General features: G+C 43.4%; 1 protein-coding gene across 11 annotated transcripts in view; it reads right to left on the reverse strand.

Annotated features, from left to right (window-relative positions):
* Positions 1–4,896: 4,896 nt before the first annotated feature.
* TRIM66 (tripartite motif containing 66) overlaps positions 4,897–27,395 on the reverse strand; it is an 80,004-nt gene continuing 57,505 nt past the window's right edge. For 9 of the 11 annotated variants that reach the window (XM_059931064.1, XM_059931054.1, XM_059931058.1 and 6 more), the window contains 8 exons: positions 26,783–26,957; positions 26,179–26,468; positions 25,589–25,715; positions 25,231–25,305; positions 24,684–24,836; positions 24,052–24,270; positions 23,262–23,315; positions 4,897–4,980 (listed from right to left, as the gene is read on the reverse strand). In XM_059931064.1, coding sequence (XP_059787047.1) covers positions 4,960–4,980; positions 23,262–23,315; positions 24,052–24,270; positions 24,684–24,836; positions 25,231–25,305; positions 25,589–25,715; positions 26,179–26,468; positions 26,783–26,957 — 1,114 coding nt within the window. In that variant the 3' untranslated portion in view covers positions 4,897–4,959. Of the gene's footprint in view, positions 4,981–18,034; positions 23,316–24,051; positions 24,271–24,683; positions 24,837–25,230; positions 25,306–25,588; positions 25,716–26,178; positions 26,469–26,782; positions 26,958–27,395 lie in introns of those variants that run through there. The other 2 variants (XM_059931062.1, XM_059931063.1) reach the window with 2 other exon arrangements.

A 27,395-nucleotide genomic window follows, 5' to 3' on the forward strand; every position in this document is an offset into this window, starting at 1 on the left:
AAATAAATAAAAGAACGTGAATTTCTTTAAAAAAAAAAAAGCAAACTGGGCTATTCATTTCAGTAACAGTCAAGTGGTCTTAGTTTGCATTCAATTTCCAATCAGTTTCTCAATCTATTAAAAAAAAAAAAAAAAAAAAGAATACTGAATCACAAGCACACTTTGTAAACATACAATGTAAAAGTAAAAACATAAGACAATATTCTAGAACTATGCCTGGAACATAGTAGGCACCCAATAAATACTTGTTGAATAACGTTTATATAGTTAATAATATCTACTACATAATTTAGATCAAATACTAAGGCAAACAGTAGCAGTATTTCTAAATCAACTTATCTTCATCAATAAAGCTGTTTTTTTCTTGCTTTATTCCTGATGTTATACCACACCCTTATTGAGAGTCAAACTGAAAAATCAATGGTTCTTAAGAAAGATAATTAGTCTATCATAAGTAGAAAGGATATTCTGATTAATTCTAAAACTTACTGCCCCTCATCTTACAAACCTTCCTGAAATAAAACAACTTTGGGTTAATAAAACTGCAGGAATTTGTGAGGTGGTTAGTCTTTCATGTACCCTAAGATTTATTTTAGTTAATAAACTAAGAAAAAGATATATTGATACAGTTTAATAATAAGTTGTTTACTCTTCACATTCTGGAACCCTAAGACAGGTCCAAGCAAAACACAATTCACCTCATTGATCCCTATTGGAGCTCAGTAGGAAGGGAAATTCTTTCTGAAGCACATATTAAAGCACACTAACTTACCAATGCCTAGAAGGTCAGCAATTAATTCTACATTACATTTTCCCTTTTTAAAGCCTCTTTTAAAAACAGGGAAATAATTTCTCAGAATCTAACAACTGTGGGTGCTTGAAATACTATATAGAATCATCAGATGGATAAAAGAAGTAGAAAATCTCTTCAGAGGTCACATCTTTTCCTCTTTCAGGACACTTCTAAAAGTCTCTAAGGATACCATTCTACAAGTTCACGATCTATGACAGACTGTCAGAAAAAGTCTTCGTCAGTTTCTTTTATAGCAGTATAAGCTCTTATCTTCTATCTTCAAGGAGACATGAAGATGACATGAGTATCACCCTTTACATCATCATCTTTTAGGTTTTTTATTGGAAATCACAATGCTCAATTCTCTTTCACTTTCATTAACTCTTCCTTGATTTGCTGACATCACAAAATAACATTTTTAAAGAAACTGTAGTTTGTTAACTGGTCTCTGCATGAAAAAGACTTTCTAAGCATAAAAAGCAATGAATCAAAAAAGAAAAGGTTAACAAGTAAACAACATAAAATTGTTTTAATTTCTATAAATCAAAAGCCATCATAAATTAAAAGAAAAGGCAACTGTAGGAGAAATGCCCCAATATGACAAGCAAGGGATAATATCCTTACTCTATAAAAAGTTCACACAAATCAGCGTCTGGCCAAGACAAGTGCCCCCTACCCCATCCCGCATTCCCCTCCTCATCCGTACAAGAAATTGCTAGGCCCCTACAAAAAAAAAGAGGTTACAGCTTCTTTCTCCCAGCTTTCAGAATCACTGTGCCTTTCTTCTGCCTTAGTCCTTTGCCTCCTACCCGGATGCCCTTTTTCTTCTCAGCCCTGTTAGCCAGGAGATTCAGATAAACAGCCTGATCTTGATTTCAGATTTTCCCCAAGATCCAGCCTCTGAAACACTGCTTTCTACATTGCTCTGTAACCAGTAGGCAAGTAACAACTCACCCCAGGCTCCAGGGATACCTTATCCAACTAATTGCAGCCAAAGCCCAACATACTGGCTCCTGCCTGGGCTGGGGAGGCAGAAATCAAACAATTAAACAATTAAGAAAAAAACTGAGACTCCAATATAAAAACCATCAAAGAGCTTGTGCAGGCAATCTAATAGCTAATAAGATTTTTAATGCTTTAACACATTAATAATGGAAGATGTGAGTTACAATGAGGTACTATTTTTAATCTGTGAAATTTGCGAAGATTTTTAAAAAATAATAATGCTAACACAGGTGTCATAAAACTGATAGCAGGATGGTAAACTGGTATAATCTTTATAAAAGTGGCAGCATGTGTGAAGAGCATTCATCTGTCCTTTGACCCTGTAATGTCATTTTTAGGAATTGATCTTCAGTAATCAAAAATCTAGTCAAAAGATTTAAGTATAAAGATATTCATCTCTACATTTTTGTACGTGAAATGTAACTATCCAACAGTAAGTAAATTGCAAATAAATTATGCTTTATCCACAGTGTGGATTATTATGGAGCCAATAAAAATGATATAGTAAGAGCTGACTATTCTATAGCACTGATTAAGGACCACTGACCATCCTAAGCAGTTAACATGTATTCACTCATTCACTCCTCCAACAACATAAATGGAAACTGTGAGGTAGGTAGGTGCTAGTATCATCTCCATTTCACAGGTGAGAAATCGGAGGCACAGAGAAGTTATGTAATTGGTTCAAGGTTACACTGGCACAGACTCACATGCCCTTTTCTGAAATTCTAAAACCCAAAAAGCTCTGAACACCACGTGTTCTCATAAATTTGTGGCAAATTCATTTGTTGACAAAACCTGACCTGAACTGAAGCAAAAGTATGTATAGTCTTTACTTACCCCACTTTGAGTGGTTATCTTGCTAAAGAAAACAATGCGTTTGATTACAGAGTGCTGCCCCAGACCCCACGAGAAGGGATGCAGTTTATACACCATGTTGTCTTTCTATAATCTGAAAAATTCTGAATTTTAAAGCACAGATAGCCCCACGAGTTTCATATAAGGAATTGTGGCAGAGCTGAAATTCAAATCTATGCATCTGCTTGGCTCTGGAGTCTATGCTCTTAACCACGATGGTTATTTTAAGAGCCTGTTTAATGGCATGGGAAAATTCTTATAATTAAAATATTTAAGTATTTATTAACTACATACTACGTGTCAGACACACAGACAAAATTAAAATTGGGACAATGCTACTAAGGACAGATAACTGGTGTCAGAAGAGCCTATACCCTAAGGGGGCTTGTCCTAGACAGACTGGTTGGTCAGTGGCAGTTTTCCTGAGGAACCATCTGATCTGAGAAGTGAAGAATGAGCAAGAGTTAACGAGAAGAGGGAAGAGCATACCTGGAAGGAGAAGAGCATATGCAAAGCCCCTGTAGTAGGAGGGAAAACGGAGACAAAGGACTCAGAGTCAGTGTAACTGGAACACAGAGAACCAAGAGAGCCTAGTGTAAGATAAGGCTAGAGAGGAGGTAGATGCTACAGGACCTTATAGGTGGAGTACCCCAGTTTGCCTGAGGGACAGTCCCAGTGTAAATAATAGCACTCTCTTTTACTCTCAAAGGTATATTGGTTTATATGATAAAATATATGGCCATCCAATTTATCGGCCATATTAAAGAGTTGTACTTTTATCCTAAGAGCAATAAGAAATCCTGATGGATTTTAAGCGGCAGGGGGGCAGAAGAAGGGTATCGTAATGAAATTTTAATTTTCAAAAGATTAGTCTTGCTACAGGGCAAAGAATAGACAAGAATACTGAAAGGACAGGGTGAATACCTTTAGACCAGTTTGGAGGCTACAACAGGAGACCAGGCAAGAGACAATGGCAGCTTGGTCTAGGGTGACAGCGGTAGAGACAGAAAGAAGTGGATGGAATTGAGTTTGGTTTGAACATAAACAGACCTTGATGATGATTTGCACATGGAAAGAGAGTGCAAGACTTCTGGCTTGCAAACTAAATGGATGGTGTTATGATTCACTAGAGATTTACATGAGCTAGAAATTTAAATATGTGAGGCATCTGCATAGCAGCTGTAATTTGAAGCGGGGGAGCCTGGAAGAGTGTCTAAAACAAGAAAAGTTTAGGTTCAAAACTTGCTGATGCTTCTTTCCATTGGCAGAGCCCTCTTCCGATGCATGACCCTATTTTCTGGTTGAATATTGGAGCTGTTTGGTGGTTAGACAAAAGAGAAGGTCCCCCTTGCCTGGTGATACGGGACAGGGGGAATCAAACCACGTGCAGCATGTAAACACCCGTTACAACTAAACCCCAAGTGCTTGATATTTACTGTTCACAACGCAGTCTCACATACAGGCTCCTTGGAGCCCACAACACTTTGTGAGAAAATGTGGTCTGCAATTACGGATGAGGAAACTGAGGTAGAGCGCTTAAATTACCTGTCTACACAGAGGCTGCTCTTATGCCATACTATCTCCTCAAATGTGCCATCCACTGTGTGCAAGCAACTACACTAAGTGCTGTAAGAACTACCAAATAATGAGGTCCTACTAGGTGCCAGGCTCTAGGAGATTAAAAAGAGAAAGAGAAAGGAAAAAAAAAAACAACGCAACTTCACAACTTTTAAGGATGTGTTACACTTACCCTAGAGTAAATTCGCTTTAAATTTCAAAAAGGTTCACGTCCCAAGCTGGGGTTGAGGTGAGAAGGTGGAGATGAACCGGGACAGCCAGGGACCACCCCAAACACCGACCCAGGGGGAAATGAGGTCCCAACGTCTGGGCCCCGGGAAACACTAGGAAGGGACGGCGGGGGCCACCAGCCGACTGAGCGGCGGAGGCCCAGCTGCCCGTTTGCCAGCGCGTTGCCACAGCAACGGCCAGGTCGGCTTTAGCCCGGGGCCTCCCGCCCACTTCCGCGGGGTCCGCCCTGCACCGCAACGCCAGGGGGCCACTCACCCGGGCTGTCGAGCGGGCTGGCTCCCAACTGGCGCGCACACTCCGCGCTGGTGGTCGCCAAGTCCGGAATTCCGCACCTGAAGAAACTTTTCGGCCGGCGGGGCAGCCGCAGGGAGGTGGACGGGGGCCGCGTCGGGACAAAGCGCGTCGGCTTGGCGCGAAGCCCTTCTCCCCGCGGCGGGGCTGGCGAGGATGGTGCTCCCAGGTGCGTTCGGAGGCGTTCCCGCGAGCAGCTCCTCTTAGCGATGGACCTGAGAAGCCTGTCTCGGGGACAGAGAAGCAGACACATGTTACACTTTATAACAGTGATATCACAGTGCTGAGGTGATGTCCAGGCTAATATTCTCGCTCAGGGCTCGAGGCCTTGTGGTCCAGCCGGTTGGAGCTGGGGCTGTAAGCCTCGCACTGCAGTGGTTTCCGAGCTGGCCTAAAAGTCAGGGAAATGAATACCAGTGCTGGGGGGACAGACCCCGGAGTGCAGGGTGTTTGTCCCCACGGAGGCGCTGAGAAGGCTCTTGAGAGATCAAATGACAATTACCAGGAATATGTTTTAGCCACAGAGCTCTGTGGAACCATCTGAATGCGTGCCCCCCTGCAATAGAGGCTAGAAATGCGGGCTCCAGCTGTATGCTAATGTATTTCTGACCTGAACTAGGAATGGCTTCTGTGGACACGGGTCTTGTTCTCTAGCAGCTGCCGCGGGGGTGGGGGGACGAGGGGTGGGCTCAACTCTCCAGATACTAGCCTAATTATTCAGGCAGATGTCCTCTAAAATTTATTTGATTAATAGCCAAGAACTTGGTACAGCAGGTCGATTCATTTTATTGCTTAGAGGTAGAAGTCCACCTTTGGCAACGGGTTCCTCCCGTCAGCTTCATCTGAAAACTCATAATGGCCGTGGTAAGCAACCGGTAACTTCAGTTTTGCAAATTTTCCGAACACAAAAATAATCCCCACCATGTCCTGTACTCTAGAACTTTGGGGTATTGGCCAGACTTTGTTCTGAAGAAGTACAGAACTGTTGTCTAACAAGGGTCTGGAATAGCCTGCAAGAATTTTCTCTCTGTCTCTCTCCCCGAACCCTGCCTCTATCCAAGCATGAGTGTTAGTGCCACAATGTCCAACAAAAGAAGATAAACTCTACCATCTGCTTCACTGAGCTGTGAAGTGTGTGGATCTGCCTTTAGTCAGCAGCTGTGTAGTCTTACACTCCACAGCCTTACCAAGAAATAACTTTGAACTGTCCACTTTCTCATGGCTGTGAAAAGCCTGGTGGAGAGAAACTACAGTTACGGAGAATTGTTTGAAAGGCATGCAGATGACCCCCTCCTCTACATAGTCTCTGGGTCAAGTGAGTTCCAAACCTGCTACATATCAGAGACATCCGGGGAGTTCTGTTTGTTTTGCTTTGTGTTTAAATACAGATTCACAGGACACGCTTCCAGAAATTCTGATTAAGTAAATCTCATGAAACCATTTTTAAAAGATCTTCATATGAGCTTGATACAAAGCTAGATTGGGAACCACTGGGCTATGTTTTATCCTGAATTAAGCCAGACCATCAAAAAGCTGTTTGTACCACTTTTTCTTCACCCTTACAAAATTGTCTCTACCAAGTCATGCTTTACCCTTATGCCATCTGCTTATATTGAGATGCTATTAAAAAAAGATACGCATGACACCTCTGAATTTACTGGAGGGATTATTTTAAGAATGATGTTTATTACATCCCAGTAGCAGAATCCTACCATATTGCCCAGCCCAGGGTTTTTCAAGTTTTTTGGACGATAATCCACCAAAAGAAATATGTTTTACGTTATCACCCAGTACACAGGTACCTACGCATTTAATAACTAAAACAAGTTTTATAAAATATTACCCATTCCACATGCATTTTATCGCTTTTTAATGCTGGTTTCCACCCGTTAAATGATTTATTGACCCCTAGATGAGTTGCAAGTTGCATTTTAAAATCAGCAGTATAGGGACTTCCCTGGCGGTCTAGCGGTTAAGAGACGTGGATGGATCTAGAGACTGTCATACAGAGCGAAGTAAGTCAGAAAGAGAAAAACAAATATCGTATATTAATGCATGTATGTGGAACCTAGAAAAATGGTACAGATGAGCCAGTTTGCAGGGCAGAAGTTGAGACACAGATGTAGAGAATGGACATATGGACACCAAGGGGGGAAAACTGTGGTGAGGTGGGGATGGTGGTGTGCTGAATTGGGCAATTGGGATTGACATGTATACACTGATGTGTATAAAATTGATGCCTAATAAGAACCTGCAGTATAAAAAAACAAACAAAACAACCAATACTAAACTTTCATTGGGTTATTTGTATGGAAATATGTTAATATAAATGTTTCAGACATTACATGAAATTTCTAAAAATCTTATATTTGTATTTGTATGGAAATATGTATGGAAATATGTTAATATAAATGTTTCAGACGTTACATGAAATTTCTAAAAATCTTATATTTGTATTTGTATGGAAATATGTATGGAAATATGTTAATATAAATGTTTCAGACATTGCATGAAATTTCTAAAAATCTTATATGTTATGGTATAATGTTATAAGTAATAATCCTAGTTATTACTTTAAAATGTATATCTCAGAAATAACTAATTTTCTTGTCAACTGCATTATTATGAACTTTCATCAAATCCTTAACAGTGGTCATTTTTAAGTCTTTTGTCATTTACAGACAGTTCTGGGTGTACTCTGATGATTTTGCAAATATGTTCCTATAAAAGGGTTTCATCTTCAAGAAATTCATGGAAAAGACTCTGACAAGTACAGGTTTCTGGTAACTGTACTGCTGAACTGAATGAATAAGCATTTTCAGAACTCTAATGAAAAACTGATGAACTCATAAAAGTGCTAACAAAAGATCAAGATGAAAAAAAAAATTAATTACATGGGACTGAGTGAACTGATGAGGATGAGTATAATTTTTGTGACTTTCTGTTTGAATTTAAAAAAAAAAAAATCCCACAAGGACTCAGAGGCAAAGAATATACAAATCAATTTTCACTGCAAAGTAAAGGAGCTGTTACAGTGGAGGATTACTGGACTGAATGTCAATATTATGACATAGTATGAGTGTGTTTCATGTTTGGAAATTGCAATCATTGTTGCTTTTGTTGTGGTCATCCATGTACAATGCTTGGTGTCAGTCTATTTATCTCTTGTAAAAATAAAATACAGTGTGTGTGTGTGAAAAAAAAAAAAAGACCTCACCTTCCAGTGCAGGGGGTGCGGGTTTGCTCCCTGGTCGGGTAGATAAGATCCCACATGCCTTGCGGCCAAAAAAAACCAAAACATAAAACAGAAACAATATTGTAACAAAGTCAATAAAGACTTTAAAAATGGTCCACATCAAAAAAAATCTAAAAAATTAAAATACAAAAATAAAATTAGCAGTATAGCCAGATATCTTTTTCTGGAAACTAGCCCTGATCCTCAGACAAACCAGGCCACCTGTCCACAGTCTATTGCTCCAACAGCAGTACCAGAGCCAACCCAATCACATCTTTCTCCCAGGAATCTGGAATTAGGACTGAGAGATTTTACTTTTTCTAAATCTAGGTAGCTAACAGAAACATAGAATGCTGTAATATTGAAAGTCAGAAGCTATCCACAGCCATGCCTTCCCATAATGTGGCCTGGAGAAATGCAGAAAACCAAGTTGCAGGAAAAATGTGAAAAGAACAGGAAGTATGAAAGAGATTCACAAAGAGGAGAGAAGAGACCAAAAGAGTTGTGACAGCTTTCCATCCCTGATCATTTTATTTCTTGAAATGAGCTGCATTCCTGCCTTTGAATTCCATGTAATATTCCAAATCTTTATAATAAGATGCACTCTTTTGCTTAAGCTAGTTCAAATGGCTGAGTTTCTGTTATTGCAACCAAGATGAATCTAATTATATTGGTTTTATATGGCTTTTGTAACAAATTACCACATACTTGGTGATTAAACAATGTAAGTGTATTATCTGGCAGTTCTATAAGTCAGAAGTCTGACACAGGACTCACTGGACTAAAATCAGTGTCAGCAGGGACTTGTTCTTTTCTGGAGGCTCCAGGGGAGAATCTGTTTCCTTGCCTTTTCCAGTTTCTAGAGGTTACCTACATCCCTTGGGTTCATGGCCCTTTTCCTCCATCTTCAAAGGCAGCAATATTGCATCTTTCTGACCGTGCTTCTGAGGTTACATCTCCCTCTGATTCTAGCTAGGAAGTTCTTAGCTTTTAAGGACCCAAATGATTAGATTGGGTCCACCCAGAAATTCCAGAATAATCTCCCCATCCCGAGGTCCTTAGCTTAATCACCTCCGCAAAGTGCTTTTTGCACGGAAAGTAACATTCACAGCTTCCAGGAATTAGGACATGGACATCTGGGGGGAAGGTGGGGGTGGATGCGCACTAACATACGATCACTCTGTGCCTTAATGTATTTCAATCCTGAGTGCCAGGGAAAAGAATCTTTTTCTCCTTGAAAAACTGATTTCCTTATAAAGAAAGCAAACCATGAAATTGATCACTTTTCCCTTCTCACCTTCGTTTCTAGGAAGACAGGAACCAAATTTGCAGCTCAACATTAGTAATTTTGTCAAACTCTACTGCTTGCATATCAGTGTTACAACTTTCTTCTGTTCTCTCTCTTCCATTTTCCCTCATTTCTACCTTTTTTTTTTTTTCACTGTATTGACTGTATTATTTTAAGCTGCTTCAGATATTTTGACTTGTTGTTTCCTCTGCCTGTAAGTCTCTGCCCCCATACCTCCACAAGGCTGGTTCCTTTTAATCATCTATATCTCAGCTCACATGCCACCTCCTCAGAGAAGCCTTCCCTGATCCCCCTATCTAAAGTAGTCCCTCCCACAGTCTATCACATTACTTTACTTTGTTGTCCTAGAGCACTGAACACCATCTAAGACCATCTGATTTATTTTCTTTCTTCCCTCACTGGAAGTTAAGCTTCAAGACAGTAGGGACCCAGCCTCTTTGTTTATTGCTTGCTCCCAGTACCTGGAACAGTGGCTGGCAGTTAGTAGCTATTTAATTAAAAACCATGGCATTAGTAAATGAAAGAATGAATAAAGGAAGCGCAGGAAGAAGGAAAGAAGAGACTTTGTAGAACATGTTGATATATAGATGGATAGATAAATAGGTAAATAGGCTGACAGACAAATATTCATTTCTAATGTGCAAATGTCACCAATATTTATAGGGAAGAATCAGAGAAACCACACAAGGAAGTAAAACATAACTCCCTACAATATGTTCATAGAGCTACTGGGTTTTCTTGGGGAACCCTTTATGTAAATGCCTTAGACAGAAAGTTTCTTGAAGTTTTCCAGTGGCTCAAGGCAGCTATGTTAAATATCCCGGCTGGTTACCATGTCTGAAATCATCAGTTCTCAGTGAGGTGATGGATTGCAACACCATGACCCCTAACAACAACAAACTGTTGACACTGCCAAGGGAGCTCAGTCTATTCCAGGGGTCATTACTGCACAGCAATGGGCTCTCATCCTAGTCCAGTAATTATCAAAGTCACCACTGCCAACAAGTGTTATATGCTGTTTACTTAAACACTCTATGGTAACATCATTGTTACAATGCAATATCAAATTGCTTGACATTTAAGAAGGGAGATCAGAATCCAAGTTTGTCAATGTAACAAAACATAGAAGCAATTAGTATAGTTTGTTCCAGGGTTTGTTGACCCTGTTAGTAAAAATACCAAAGTCTTGGAGGGAAGAGATGGACTTCAGTTTTTGTAAGTCAAGAAGCAGTTGATTTACACATTAATTACAATTTATCTCTGTTATTCAAAAGACTCTATATCACAAAAACATCACTCCATAATTTTTCTGTTCTATAAGATAAATTATGATATTTTAAAATCATTATGTGTTATATTAAGATTTCTTAAACTGGGGGACATGTCTTTGAAAAGTGTATAATGCAAAATGTAACTTTATCCTAATGATAGCTCTTTGATTATTGGTAGGCTCTACCAATTTATACAAAGTCTTTCCACTTTTCTCTTCTCCTACCTTGACAAAAGTAAAACTGTACCTTATCCCCATAGCTCAAAAGGAAATAAACATTTAGCAATTAACTCAGTTTTTCTGATCAACTGTGGATGTCTGACACAGCCCCCTTGTCAGATAAAACTAATAGAGTTCAGGTTAGTGCAAGCCAAAACTAAATTAATGGTTCATAGAGTGGAAGACTTGATATTGTTTAGATGGAAATACTCCCCACATTGATCTACAAATTCAATGCAATCCTTACCTAAATTTCAGCTGCCTTTTTTGTAGAAATTCACCATCTGATCCTAAAATTCATATGGAGATGCAAGAAACTCAGAGGAGGCAAAACAATCTTAAAAAGAAGAACAAAGTTGGAGGACTCACACTTCTGGATTTCAAAACTTACTACAAAGCTTTAGTAATCAAGACTGTCATATTGGCATAAGGATAGACATATAAAACAACAGAATAAAAATGAGAGTCCAGAAATAAATCCATGCATCATTGAACAACTGACAAGGGTGCCATGGCAATTCAATGGGTGACAGGATAATCTTCAACAAATGATGCTAGGAAAACTGCAAGTGAGTATATATGAACCTGTACCTCACACCATATACAAAAGTTAACTCAAAATGGATCAAAGACCTAAACATAGGAGCTAAAACAATAAAACTCTTAGAAAAAACACAGTTATAAATCTTCAAGACCTTGGATTAGGCAATGGTTTCTTAGATATGGCATCTAAAGCAAAAGCAACCAAAGAAAAAATAGATAAATTGGACTTCATCAAATTAAAACTTGTGCTTCAAAAGACTATCAAGAAAATAAAAGACACCCACAAAATGGGAGAAAAATATGTGCAAGTCTTATAAGTGACAAGAGTCTAGTATCTAAAATACATTAAGAATTCCTACAACTCAACAGTAAAAAAACAAATAACTCAATGTAAAAGTGGGCAAAGAATTTGAAGACATTTTTCCCAAGTAGATATACATAAAGCCAATAAGCACATAAAAAGATGTTCAATATCATTTGTCATTGGGGAAATGCAAATCAAAACCATAATGGGTACCACTTAATACCCACTAGGATGGCTATAATCAAAAAGACAGACAATATATGCTGGTGATGATGTGGAAAAATTGGAACCTTCATACATTACTGGTGGGAATATAAAATGGTATAGCTGCTTTGGAAAATAGTCTGGCAGTTTATTAAACAATTAAGCATAGGGTTTCCCTTGTGGCGCAGTGGTTAAGAATCCGCCTGCCAATGCAGGGGACATGGGTTCGAGCCCTGGTCCGGGAAGACCCCACATGCTGCAGAGCAACTAAGCCCGTGTGCCACAACTACTGAGCCTACGCTCCAGAGCCCATGCGCCACAACTCCTGAAGCCCGGCGCCTGGAGCCCGTGCTCTGCTACAAGAGAAGCCACTGCAAAGAGAAGCCCGCGCACCACAACGAAGAGTAGCCCCCACTCACCGCAAATAGAGAAAGTCCGCGCACAGCAGCAAAGACCCAACGCAGCCAAAAATAAATAAATAAAATAAATAATAATAAAATTAAAAAAAAAAATTAAGCATAGAGTTATCATACGACCAGTACCCAAGAGAACTGAAATTACATGTCCACACAAAAAACTTACACACAAATGTTCACAGAAGTATTATTCATAATAGCCAAAAGTGGAAACAACCCAAAATGGCCATTAAATGATGAATAGATAAACAATAAATTGTATATCCATACAATGGAATTGTATTTGGCTACAAACAGGAATGAAGTACTGATACATGCTACAACATGGATAAACCTTGAAAACATTATGCTAACTGAAAGAAGCCAGATGCAAAAAGCCATATCTTGTATGATTCCATTTATACGAAATGTCCCAAATAGGCAAGTCTGTATAGAGAAAAAGTAAATTAGTGGTTGCCAGGAACAGGGAAGAGGGAATGGGGAGAGACTGTTAACAGGTACAGAATTTCTTTTGGAGGTGATAAAAATGTTCTAAAATTAGACACTGGTGATGGTTGAACAACCTTGTGAATATACTAAAAACCATTAAATTGTACACTTTTAAAAAGTGAATATTAGGTATATGAATTATGTCTCAAAGAGTAAAGTAAAAACAACTAAATAATACTTTATATTTCATGGATTCTAAAACCCACATATTTTTCACTTTTTAAACTTCTTTGAAATTGGGTTGCATAATTGATTACATATTACTATTGCTGTCAGCCAGGTAGCAGTCCTGACATGTGTAAAAGTCTCCCTGAAGGACCAAGAAAGTGCCAGCATCTTGGTGTCTTAGTTTTCACAAAATACAGGTGATATTCACTCACCTAATATCATCAACTCTGTTCCAGGCACTGTCCCAAATGCTTTCTGTATTTTAACTTATTCAATCCTCACAACAGCTCCATGAGATAAGTACTGTTATTATCCTTATTTTACAGACAAAGAAACAAAAGTACAGTGATTTGTCCAAGATCACACAGCTGGTACGTGTGAGTCCCATCCAGGCTGTTCTGGTCCAGAGTCTGTGCTCCTAACCATTAGGCTTCACTGCCTCACTTACCTGTGAGTGCAAGACAGCCATTACTGTCAACGGTCTTCAAGGTTTCCTACCAAAGTTGGCCAAAAGAGTAACGAAAGCTAATAATGAGTCTTGCAATGGTTCAGTGATTAAAAACACCATTCATTTGGAAGTTTGACTGGTTCATTCAAACATCTTTTGGCTATGTCTAAGGGAGTTCACAGCCCGGAACTTCATTTACAGAGCTCAGATAAGAGGGAGTAACCGCTTCCTGCTTGACTTACAAGGTGAGTAAAGGGAGCTGGAGCTTTAGTCCAGACCCTCCTCATTTTTCCCAGCTGACTGCAGAGACTGACCTCCTTCTCCTATGAGCCTGACTGGGTAAGGGACAGGGCAGACCAGGTCCCAGCATGGGGATGGAGGGATGAAGTCTCTTTTACTCATACGTGAAGAGTGTGGAGCCAGAGGAAACACCAACAGAAGCCATCTCAGGAAGAAGTGCAGGATCAAACCTGAGGCAAATATTCCACCTCCCTATTACCTGACATCCAACCTTGCTGATTTAATGCAAAGTCAATCGTTGGAAGATTGGAAGGACTCCTGAGGGTTCAAGGGTGTATAGCATTCCAGGCTCAGGAGAGAAGATGGATTGTATCACTTCCAAGAAACTACAGGCAGAAAGAAAGGATAGCTAAGCCCTCCCTGTCCCCATTCTGCCAAGGCTCTTGCCACACCCACCCCAGCTGAGCCCCTTGGATACCAGATGCCTCTTTAAGATGACTGGGGAAACCTAGCCGAAGCCAGATTGCTTCCAACAAGCTGACCCCACAGACACCCTCAGTTCCTGGAGGCCAGAGTGAGGATGGAGACTAAACTCAGAGCCCTTCACTGCCTCTCCACATCCCCTTACAGAGACTAGCAGTAGCATTTTCCAGCCATGAGGTAATTTCACCTCCTCCAGCTTAGGCCTCTGCCTCAGAGTCCAGAAGCCAAACACAATCCTTTCAGTAGAGAAAAGACGGAAGCAAAGAGGACAGCAGAAGATACACCCAAATAAGGCAGGGTACCAAGCTCTGAACTGTTGCATAATGGAAAGAGGAATGGGTGGGCAGAGGAGGTGCCTGGAATCACCATCCTTTAATTCATTTTTTTCTCTTCTTAAATCTTCATTTGGTAACAATTTCAAACTTACAGAAAAGTTGTGAAAATAAAAATAGTAGAAAGAATACCCATATACCCTCTAAACCCAGATTCACCTATTAACATTTTATCCCATTTGCTTTATTTGTATCCTGTATATATTTTTCTAATTTTTTCTAATTAGGTATTTTTCTAATTAAATATATAAATATATTGAAAAATACAATATAGATAAATTATATTAAAATATATTTTTACATACTTAAATTATAAAAAAAATATTTTTTGCACCATTTAAAGGTAAGTTACATACACTATGGCCTTTTACACCTAAATACTCCAGTGCATATTTCCTAAAAAAAAGGGTAATTTATTATATAACCACAGCACAGTTATCAACTGTAGTGTAGTTAGCATTGATACAATACTGTAATCTACTATCCATATTCCAATTTTGTCAGTTGACCCAATGATGTCCTTTAAGCATTTCCCCCCTTCCACTACAGGACCCAGTTTAGTCCTGGATATTGCATTTAGTTGTCATGTGTCTTTAGCCTTTTTTAATGTGGAACATTTTCATAGCTTTTCTTTGTCATTAGTGACATAGACATTTTTCTAAAATCCAGCCCCCTATCCCCTGACTTTAACATAACATTCCTCATTTTGGGTTTGTCTGATGTTTCTCCATAATTAGGTTCAGAGTATGCATTCTAGGCTGCGATATTGGATGGGTGATGTTGTGTCCTTCTCAGGGTATCACTTCCGGATGCACAATGTGTCCACCTGTCCCTCACTGGTGACGTTATTTTGATCACACAGTCAAGGAGTTGTCTTATTTCTCCACTGTTTAATTACTGTGTATTTTTTTCTCCCTCACAACTAATGAGCCGTCGGTAGAGAGGCAATTTAAGGCTGTGCAAATATCCCGCTCCTTATCAAAATGTCTCCCTAGCACACTTTCCTGACTTTGCCAGAGAGCTAAATGAGCACCGCTGGCGCCACCTATGGGGCTTCTGGCACACTGCAACAAAGGGAATGGGCTGTGGATCCTCCCTCACTCCTGCCACTTGTCTGGTGCCCAGGAGCTATTTTGGCCTTAGACATTTTGAAAGAAGAGCTTTTTGAGACTTAAGTCACAAGGCTTGAGTTCTAGCTCTGACATCGCCACCAACTCATGAGGAAACTGGGACAAGTCCTTCCCCTTCTCAAGACTTCAGTGTTCCCAGTAAAATGGGAGGTTGGATGACAAAGACCTGATTTCATTCATTCATTCAACAAATATTTGTTGAGCAACTACAGGCACTGTTCTAGGGTCTGGGCAAGATTTCTGCTTTCAGGGAGCTTACACCATATGAGGGGCGACCTAGACAATGTACAAGAAAACAAATTAAGGAAATGGATAAATACACACAGTAGTAAGTGCTATGCTGACAATAAAACAAGATTGTGAGAGCGAGTGCCTGGGGTCCACTTTAGATTGGGTAGTTAGGAAAAACTCTCGGAAGAGGGGTTTTGGCTAAGACATAAAAGATGATATTTGAAATATACCATGATAAAAGTTTAAAAATACATATAAAAGTATTTGTATAAAAGCAGTACAGCATTTTAACACCAAAGTTTGGGGAAAAGACAGAAAAATTATGCATAATGCTACCACCCTAATATATTTTAGGATAATAACATTTTATATATTTGTATTTGTATCATTTTTCTTTTATTTTACATATAATTCTGTTTTGCTTTTTTCAATTTAGCATCATCTCCTAATTATTTTCCATGTTGTTATTCTAGATGCAAACATTGCATGCCTCATATTCCATTTGTTAAAATTATTTGCCCTTTTCCCTCCCAAGAACAGTGTAATAAACATCCATGTCCCCTTCATCTAGATTTACCAGTTGTTAACTTTTTGCCACATCTGTTTTACTTCTAATAATGTAATATGTAGTTTTTCTACCCCTGAGAGTTAGTTGCAGACATCATGATCCTTTGTCCCTAAACACTTTAGCATGTACCACCTAAAAACAAGGCCTTTTTCCTCTGTAACCACAGCTCAAAGTATCGCTCTCAGGAAGCTTAATATTAATACAAGTTATCAGCCCGTATTAAAATTTCCCCACTTGTCCCAATAATGTCCTTTCAAATGAGCTCGATAATTATTTTAACTGATATCTCTGCTTTCTGAAATACTTGAGAGGTTTCTCAAGCCAGAAGAAGTTTAGAATTTCTTTCTCCCTTTATGTATCTTCTGACTCTGTTGGATTCCTAATTCAAACAAAGACTTTGAGAGTCTTTGTCTCAGTTCAAGTATGCCTATAGACTCTTTAAATATCATTTTAAATTATATCATATTAATTATTTAACCATCTTCTATAGGCTTTTCATTGTTTCTAATATTCTACTGTTACAAATCTTGATCACACCTAAAAAGTAACATAAAAATTAAAGATAATATAAAGTAATAATAACACTAAAAATAATAAATCCTAATATCATCAAATATCCTGAGTTTTTATCTATTCCCAATCGTCTCATAATATTCTTTAAACCAGGATGCAAATAAGTTCCATACTTTGCAATTGTTTTATATGCTTTTTTAAGTCTCTTTAGTCTGTAGGTTTCCCCCCCATCTCTTTTTTTTTTTTCCTTGCAATACATTTGTTGGAGAAACCAGGTCATTTGTTCTGTCATTGCTCACAGATTGGATTTTACTGATTGTATCCTTGTGATGTCATTTTAAATGTTCCTCTGTTGTTTTTCCTCTCAATTGGGAACTACATCTGTAAATTGGTAGTTAAATCTAGAGACTTGATTAGATTCAGATTCTATTTATTTGGAAACACTTCATAGATGATGTTGTGTATCAGGAGACATGTAATGTCCGGATGTCTCTGTGATATGGGTAACCTTGGAGGGTCACTGCCTAGATCCATTCATTCACTGGGGGTTGAAAAATGGTGATATTCGAGTTTACCAACCCTTCCATTATTAGCTAGAAAACTTCTGAAAGAGATACTTCCCCTTGCAAACAAAGAAGAACAAAGAGCATCGCTCACCACCCAGTTGGACAAGGATTAAGCTATCAGTCACAGCAGGCACTGACTGACATGCACCCTGAGAGGAATTCAGGATGAAAAACAGGATGAGGCACTCTGTGCTTTGGAAAAACAGGGCCTACCTAGATAGTTAGGTCAAAATGAATGACAAATATTCATTACAGTGTCCTTAACCCCCACAGTGGCTAGAAACCATTGGGCAGAGAGGAGCACTAAGGTTAGGTAACTGGGGGATATCACTATATAAAGGATATTCCTAAAGCGTTTAACGTCCAGAAGTGGTGGGCATTCTTAAGCTGCTTTTCCCCCTAACTCTCCTTCAGACTTGCTGCCTGTATTTTAAAGAACAGGATGTGTTCGTGCAATAAGAAGCAGAGAGCTGAGTTCTTCCCTAGAGAGGAAGCTCCCCAGTCTACTCTTCCTCACCTTGTGTCTTAACGATGTTGGAGTCTGAGGGTGAGAAGACCATGAAGCATGTTCAACCATCTCCACTCAAAAAACACTCCAGGACACAATTACTGGTAAAGAAAAGTGCTATCTTTTAATTTGTTCTAGAATGTGTAGGTCCTATTAAGATCAGTGACACTTCCCCTTATCATGTTCTTCCCTCATGCCCCCAACCACTTGGGATCCAACGTCCACTTCTAGAAAAGGCCTAGGAGGAACTCACCCTACATAGCCAACGAAGGGGTGCAGTTTGAGGAATGGGTATATGGCTCCAGAAGCAGCACCAGCTACTAAAGACTTTCCTCAAAGCAGCTCATTTTGGCCTGTGAGTCCCTTTGCCCTGCCTTGGTCAAGACTCCCTAGCTGTGAACTGCTCCAGTGTTCCCTTGCTCCCTGTGTGGCCTGAGCTTTAGAATTAGAATCACCATTACCATCTTTAGAGCTGGAGAGCCTCTGAGAGAGCACTGTTTTCACCATCCTTCCTCCCCACAACTTTATAGATGGGGAAACTGTACCCAAGGTCACACAGTTCACAACTGGCAGAGCCAAAATTTTGGTGTTTAGCATCTCAAATCAGATATCTTTCTACCATACCCTCCTGCCTCCAAGAAAACAACCGGCATCTGCTTCTAGCTCCAGGAACAACTGGAGCAAGCAGGTGGTGGTGACCAGAACAGACGGGAAAGACCCAGCTAAAGAGGCCAGGCTGACCCCAGCTGAACCCCAAGCAAGTGATGAATCACAGCACTGCCCAGTTTCCCTCCGTCAGAATGTTATCAGTGGCAGACACTCACCCCCGCCCCCGCCAGGATTCTCCCCCTGGCTAGCAGAACTGAACCATGCATGGAAACATGCTTACCATGATTCCAAGACCTTACTGACTAAGGCAGGCTCTAACTGGTATGAGGATCCTGGTGAAGAGCTGCCCACCAGCTGGGTAATCCAGCTTACCAAGTTTCTTCTTGGTAAGATCCAGTCCACATTCTTGGGCTGATTTATATGGGGCCTCTTAGCAAACATGGCTAAAATCTGTCTCTGTGCTGCACTGGGAGAGACAGACAGAGACAATCACAGATGGTGTCCTCCCAGCAGAGCTCATACACATGCTTGGCATGAGGAGAACTGAGTCCAGGAGAAGAAATGAACTCAAAGAGAACAGGCAGACACAGACGGTAGGGAGCAGGAGCAGCTGTGCTTCCTCCTGACTATCCTACCCCTAAAGAGGAGAGACCACAGAAAGCTACAGATGTGTCCCCCTGTCAATATTTCAAGGAAGGCTCAGCCTGTGTGGCTGAAAGGTAAGAGGATAATCCAGAGAATTGTGCTGTCATGAAAGCCAAGTGAAGAGGGTTTTTCAAACAGGAAGTGGCAGATGATGTGAAATGCTGTAGAGAGTTCAAGACAGTTGAGGACCGAAAGGTATTCGCTTGATTTGGCAACTGGGTGGTCACTGGCGACTTTTATGAAAATCTATAGAGGATTGGAAAGTGATGAAGAAGAAATCAATGGAAAGATTTTTTTTAAAGAAACTTGGCTATTGAGGAAAAAACTGTAAGTGCGACAGACTCTAAGAAATTTTGTTTTAATCTTGGGGAGAACTTTGTTTGTTTGTAAGCTATGTGGAGGTAATCAATGGAGAGGGAGGTTGAAGACCCTGGAAAATGGGAGCAGTGGGATATGCAATGGAGCAAAGTCTTGGAAGACATATAGCAGGATTCAAGAACAGAGCACCAAATAGGAGCAACTGGAAAGGACCTGAGGAGGGATACAGACACAGAGGGATGGGAGGGGGAGAGGAGCACACGGACAGGAAAGTTTTTGCTTTAGGGCCTCTCTTCTGTGAAGCAGGCAATGAGGCCAGTCATTTGCTGACAGCAAAGATGAAGGGCATGGATAGAAAGCAGAGTAGTAACAAGTCAAAGACACACCAATCAATACTGAGAGCCCAACTGAGACTGTCAACTCTGAATTTTTCATGCTTAGGGGCCCAGAGAGAGGGAGCAAAAAATAGGTTGATGCAGAAAATGGAGAATGGTTGATAGTTTCAGCAGAAGTTGGAGGAGATGAGGAAGTTCAGGATGCTGACAAAACCGTCAGTGTGTCATGGGCCATGGGTTTAGGCTCAGGAGAGGAAGAAGTCCAGGAGAAAGCTGAAAGACTGGGAGAACAGAAAGCTAAGGTCTTGGAACTGGGCTAAAGGAGCAGGCAATTTATTTAATAGCAGTGTTGGAGTGGGAGAAGAGGAAGCATAGGGGATGGTAATCCAAAAGGAACAAAGTCTCAGTTCAGGAGTTCAGAAGAGAAGACTATAGGTGACACCATGGAGTGAGAGAGAAAGCAGAGCAGAGCCCAGGAACAAACAAGAAGAGGTCTAAGTCTTAGAGGCAAGGCAAAGACCTGTTGCCAGAAATGGGTACAGAGAGCCAGAGTCCGCCAGGGTTGATGGTAGGGTCTTCTGTGGAGCAGAGACTGCAGAGGATCTGGTGGCTGCTGCCAGGGAGTGGGTACCTGCAAAGACAGGCAGGGTGTGTAGCTGGCAATCGCTGGAAGTTAGGCAAGGCCAACCTACCCATTTCTAGAAGAGTGCACTAAAATCTCCTTTGCATCAACCGAAGCCACTCCATTCTTCTGTTTCTCAGTATACCCAAGAAACCCAATTTCTCTTCTAGGACTGCATTCTATACCATAAGAATCCAGAACTCATTGTATTTCCATTTCCTGACTTTGTCAATGACCAAAGGACTTAACTGACTCCAAAATGGGGCCATTTTGGGAATAAGTCAAAAACAGGATTAGCTCAAATGTTAGCAAAGAGCCAGTGAAGTCAGTCACTCAGCTAGTAGCCTTTTGTTCAACTTCTGAAACATCATGTTGTTTTCTGCATGCAAAAACAAAACAAAACCATCAGTTAAAACACTGGTGCTAGGTACACAGGAAAAGCCAGGGAGAGGGCACTGTTGTGGGGTAACCAACGTAGGGATGGTGGGCCAGGGCCTCGCACCCTTGGAGGAAAGGACACCCTACCTCCCACCCCTCCCCCACTGCTCAGGTGCCTAAAGGGAGCTTCTCAGCATGCAGGGTCTCTGCAGTGGGAAGGGAATATGTGACTCTCTACCACATTACTAAGGTCCACTGGCCCAGCAGGCTACACCCAAGCTGGGAACTTCACTGATAGAAGAGAAGCCAAGCACTTAACTAGGTATTTTGCTTCATATTTGTGGTTTCTAGCTGGTCTTGGAGAAAGATGTCAATTGGGTTTGAGCCTGTCATAGTCCTCACCCAGCTGCCCAACACAAAACACTGGTGAAGCTCATTCAGAGAAGGTGTGAAGGTGGGCCACACAAAGGAAAGATGACCAAGAGGAGGAATTAATGAGGTAATTACAGAGAGAACCTTGCCAAGCCAACTAAACAGAGAAAAAGATTTGAAAATTGAAAGGGAAGTGGTCAGAGCCCAAACCATAAAGTCAGGTGAGCTCCAAAGAGTAGAGGGTTACATGTAAAGATTGCCTGGCTACTGGATTATTCAAGACTTAGTTACCCCAAACTAGAAAATAGGATTATGGAAGTTCATCTGCTTAGGAGAGCTTGGCATGTGCTGGTGAAAGAATGGCAAGTCAGTGGGCACAGTCTGCTTTGAAGTGAAGATGCTCTCTCAGCCTGGGTGGAAAAGCAACGAGCAGTCCCATCCACTCACAAGGAGAGAAGAAATGTTTTCTCTGATCAAAATTATCCCATTAACAAGGGCCCTACAAATAAGAACTTCCTGAAACTGCATCTCTTAGCAAAAGTAAAGCCATGACCTACAGCCCCCTTGAAATTAGCTAAGCCATGACAGGACCAGGGAGAGCTGTCCCCAGGCCAAGCCAACATCAGTAATAGGTTCCTTCTCAACCAAGCCCTTGCTCGTGAGGTGGCCTGACCCCCAGCATCATCTGCCTATGCCTGTTCCTCCCAAACACCTTGCACAGACCACAACAATCCATCCGAGATGCAGCCTGGAGCTCCGCTCCTGTGCCTGTGACCTCCAGAACACTTCTCTCTGCATTCTAGGAGAAATAAAGTCCTGAAGTTGCTTCAGGGTCACCAAAGGACACCAAAGAGGCTTCTCGCCTCTCAGTTTTCCCCTTTTCCACCCCAGATAGAACTTCCACGAATGCTTAGGTCTGGCTCCTGCTGGCCCCTCTGGCCTTCTCCAACCTCCAACAAAAAAAGGGCTGCCAGCAGAGTCTTGGCTTTTTCTGGGCTGTGGACAGCCTGAGGGCAGGCGAGTCAGAGGACTCACTTCTGATCTTTGGCTCTGTGAAGTGGAGAAGTTGAGAACTAGGATCTCTAAGCAGGAGGAGAGACCCAGCAGAGTGAGCTGGTTGTGGGTCATTCTCCTTGGCCTGGAACCTCTGTATGTGAAGCAGACAGCAGCTTCCTCATAGTTTTCCCAAGCAGAACTCAGGGTCTGGACCTCTGAATGGACATAATGAAGGGGTGGCCACCAACAATCACTTCTAAGAAGCAGGTTCTGACACCAAAGTAGTGGCACAGATGGCACGCTCTGAAGTTAACATCTTCTTAAGCCTGCCAGTGAAATCTGAGCCTAAAGATGTAAGTGGTCTCTGCACAGCCACCCAGCCCCATCAAGAATGCCATACTATCCAGAGCTTCACAGAGGCCACCTAAGTCAGCATCAGGAAAGGGGGCATGAAAAACAAATACCCTGAAAACCGTTAGAACCCGAATAGGCACCAGTTGAGACCTATGGCCTCTAGAAGCCTCATTGCCCTGTCCAGGGCAGGTGCCTCTGTCCGAGCAGGCCAAACAAAGGCAAACAGTGACAGTCTTTGGCTGTGCTGGGCCAGGGGTCACAGGCCTGCCATATGTCAGAACCTCTCTCCCTTCTTTTACCCTCTTCTGGGCCCAGGAGGAGTTCAGATATATACATTGCTCCTGAGCCCTGCACACTGAAAGGTGAGAAATGTCTGCCTTCCTCAGCAGAAAGAATTCACCAAGGAAGTTTGGTCCTCCCAAGCCTAACTGGGCTTGGTCTTGTCAAGTGGACCCTACACATCTGATGGTTCTGGTAATAGGGAACACCCCCCTCTTTGCTGTTTATTCTCTGTAGTGGATGCACTATGGCTCCAAAATAAATGCTGTAAGATGCAAACGGCAAAGAAGGGCACTATGAGCTCAACAAGACTTGTCTCACATCCACAATCCAAAGAGAATGAGCTGAAAGGTGGGGAGGAGTGGTCAGCAGGATGGGGCACCAGCTGCCAGAGTACTTGGTCTCCTTCCAGCCCTCACACCTGGGAGATGCTGTTGGCCAGGCGGAACGACACTCTTTTTGCTCTTTCATTCTCCTGAAAGAAGAAAAAATATTTGGAATCAGAATGGCCCAGTGTAGGGTTTATCAACGTGAAAAGGCCAACTGTCCAGACTGGGATTCCCCAGAGCCAAAGTGTTTTATTCCACCCCAGGAATGCAACAGCAAAACGCACTGAAGCCACTGAACACTGTGTGCCAAGTGCTGCAAACAACCGGGGATGGCTAGTCAGACCCTGGCACACAGTGGGCAGGCAATACATTTCAGCGGAATTAAATAGCCCTGAATTGATGTTTCGGGTCTGCACAGGTGAGACCAGACAAAAGGTCAGATTAGATGTCTTTCCTGCAAGCAAAACCTCTCCTTCCTTCTCTACACCAAGGGGCTGAAAAGACTCTCCCTTTCTCCCAAACCCAAGTTGAGATCAGGCACTGAGACCAGGTCCTTCTCTTCTTATGGGCGTCACAGTGTGGAGTAACCCGCACTGAGCTGGGAGTCAGGAGGCCTGGTCCTGCTGCTAATTTTCTGGGTGGCCCTGGGCAGGTACACCCATGTCTCAGGGCTCTGAGCCTCAGTGGCCCTTGGAGCTGATGAGCCCTGCACTGCCTTGCCTTTGTCTTAGGCTAAGGGGTTGCAAGTGAGGGCTCATTGTCACCACTCTCTTGTGCCACCTGAGCAGCTTCACTTCCGGTTACTCTGTACATGCTGCGTGGGTGCCCCCTGCCAGCCCGGTCACCCACCCACCTGCCTGCCAGCTGGCAGCACCTCCTTACCATATGTCGCCGCCGCCTCTTGGGTTGGATGCCCTCCTGCATGTAGTGGGGCCATGGAAAGCCCTGGGGAGTGGAATTCCCACTCTCACTAGACTCCTCCTCAGAGTCTGAGTCCTCTTGCCTTGGCTGAGCAAACCGTTTCTCTGGGTAGATCTCCTTCAACCAGCCCTCAAAGAACACCTCCAGGCAGCGGCCTGCCTCTGCAACCTCTGAGTCGGGCTGAAGGGAGAGGAGAGCAGTGAGGGTCTGGCCCCCTTCCACCAGCCCATCTCTTCCAGGCCCCTCAAGAGCTATACAGAGAGTGCAAAGCCTGGCTGGGTCTCCTGGATGTCTGGAACTTTACATTTTCTCCTCAGGGCCCAGGATAACCAGTTTAGTATCAGCTCTTAAAGCAGACGTGACCCTGACAGTTACCCACAGATGGCCAGTCTCTAGCAGCCCCCATATTCCTCCTGAGTCCATGCTGAGGCCCAAATGTGGGAAAGAGCTTATAAACATTCACTACGGTAGGCCCCAGGAGGCCTGCTCCCAGTTCCTCATGGCAGCCCAGGCCCAAACCAGACACTTCTGCCCAGCCATGACAGTCTTGGGGTCATTGGAAATAGGGGAGAGGGAAAACAGGGAAGACATACATAATTGAACTTAGCACAGTTCCAGAACATGAGGCGGACGTCTGATACCACCTCCTCCGGGGTGGTGTAGTGAGCTGGGTCCTTCTTTTGCAGCTTCCTCCGGATGATCGACAGGTCCATGGGTCTCTTGATAATCTGGTAGTAATGCCGGGCCTTGCGGGAGGAGAGAAGAGGAAGCAAATAGGAAGAGAGAAGTAGAGGAAAGAGCGAAGGATAAGAAGGAAGGAGAGAGAGAGAATGAGTTGGAATGGAAATAATAGAACATAAGACAAAGGCAGCAAGAAGAAACGTGTGGAGGGAAAAGACAAAGAGAAAGGGAAAAGGAGGAGTGGTTTACATGTCAAGTCAGGTCTGACGCAGCAGCAGTTGTTGGCTGGGGGGCTGTAGTGGCCACGGCCCCTGGGTCCCCTACGCCATGCACAAATTACTCCTGCTTCCAGTGGCCACACTCTGAGCCCACCCTGGGGACCGCCACGACCTGCTCCAGGCCCAGGGCGCTCTGAGCAGAAAGTCCAGTAGCCGGCAGAAGCGGTGAGGCTTTCCTTACCAGCGGGCTGACAGGCTCGTGGAAGGGCAGGCTGAGGCTGTTGCAGCACAAGGACAGTACCAGCTTCTCACACTTCTGCAGAAAGCAGAGTTGGCAACCGTGTTACTTTGTTCTGGCCCCACCTCAGTAAGGACTAACGATAGTGACCCTGATGGCTCTGTCCCACATGGTATGAGTCACTATACTAAGGCACAGTTCAGCCGCCCAGGCCAGAGGGAAACAGCTGGCAGAAGAAAAATCATAGTCAACCCCCATAGGCATAGCCCAAAAGAGAGGGATCCAGAGAGGCCTCTCACACCCTCAGAAAAGACTCAGCCCCCATGGGCACAGGCAGGCTGCCCCAGGGACCCCTCCCTACCTTCTGGTCACACGCGCTCAGGCCAGGAGGGGCCCGCACTCCAGGCTGGTTATAGCGGGCATTCTCGCAGTCGTACTCCATCTCAGGCTGGGTCAGGCTGCGGCACAAGGTACACACCCAATCTCCCCTGCAGAGGCAAGTGAGGCCAAGTTAGCCCTCAGCACGTTGCCCAGAGCCCCCTCCCTTGTCCCACTACCCCAAGACAAGCTTGGGGGGTGGTGACATGAGAAACTGAGTCCCTAGCCCTGCCCTGTAGAGAATGGCTTCCTAGCCACAAGCTTGAAAGAAATTTAGTAACTCAGGATTTAGTGAATCCAGAAAACTAGGAGTTAGCAAGGGTCTGGGAGAGGGGTATAGGGACAAATCTGGACAGGAGGAAGCTGGGAACAGAGGAGGAAGGGAAGCATCCACCTGCCTGTGTGCAGAAGACACACAGCTATAGTGCCACGAAGTCACAGACCTGTAATTCATGCAGGCCCAGAGAGGGGAGGAAGTCCACCTGAGGGAGCTCTGTGGGCCTGGCCTGGAATAATCTCCCTTGGAAGATCACCATGCTATCCTGGCCAGGGCCTGGGGTTGGCGTGACTCACCCTGGGAAGCTGAGCAAGGCTGGCAAGTGGCAGGAAAGGTGGTACACTTTGGGGCAGCGGTCACAGCACAGCAACTCTCCCCCGTTGAGGCACACAGCACAGAAATCCTCATTCTCTATCGGTACTGGGGGCCCCTTCTTGGCTCCAGGGGTTCGAGGAATGAGCCTGTGTTCTTCAGGAGATGCACTCTCCACTTCTGGTGGCCGCTGCCCAGCCAGAGATGTGACAGTGACCTTTCTTCCCCCCAGGTTTGGGGCCTGGATGGCATCAGACAGGTGGTTCTGGCTGACCTTGGGGAAGAAGTGAGTCTGAGCAGTCAGAGCACGGCACCAAGTGGTGGAGGGAGGGAGAGGAAAGATGACAAGCCCTGGGCACCGACTTATTCCAGGACCCCAAGACAGCCAAGCCCCAGGAACACTAGGACAGCTCACTCCTAGTGCACATCTCACAGACTACTTGTAGCAGGGTACAAGGTCTGGCCAAGCTACAGCCCCATTCAGAGACTCAGAACAACGCCAGAGCCAGAATTCTCCCAGTAGCAGAGAGGAAAGAGAGGCTCCTAGGCTGGGCCAAGGTTCAAGGAGAAGGCAGAGAAAAGTGGTACCTTAATGGACATGCTGGAGGACTCAGTACCACATTCAATGATCAGCAGCAAGCTCCCATCCTGCTCATTCTTCTGTGGCTTCAGCTTGAACACAGGCATCTCTCCTGAGGAGGCAGCACAGATCTTGAGCCGCTCCAGTCGCACATAGGGAATCTTGGGCTCACTATTGAAGGGTCTAGGGCAAGAACAACATCCCTGGGTCTCGGTGGGAGCCTCCTCTGGCCCCAACCTCTAAGTCAGGCTCATCCATGATCCCACAACTAAATTGCTGCTCAAGATCTCCTCAGTCCAACCCTCGACAGGCCCCTATTCCACCCTGCTACCAGCTCTGCCTGGCCAGGTCCTGCCAGGCCCTGGGAGCCCTTTGATCAGAGAAAGGGGGGTCCCTGAAGAGGGAGGACCGCGCACAGACCGCATGCCTCACGGCGCAGGAGCCAGGACATCCTCCCACAACCATCCCAGACGCCCAACCACACACCCGACTCCAGGGTCTGGGGGTTGAAGAAGACAGTTGCAGGCAAACTTCTGCTTCTAGTTAAGTCATCAAGGATGCTCACTTCCTGTGCCAACCTCCCAGGACATGAGGTTGGAGGGTGAGAGAGGGAGGGTGGAC

This window comes from Balaenoptera ricei, chromosome 8, assembly GCF_028023285.1.
Source record: "Balaenoptera ricei isolate mBalRic1 chromosome 8, mBalRic1.hap2, whole genome shotgun sequence".
Lineage (NCBI taxonomy): Eukaryota > Metazoa > Chordata > Mammalia > Artiodactyla > Balaenopteridae > Balaenoptera > Balaenoptera ricei.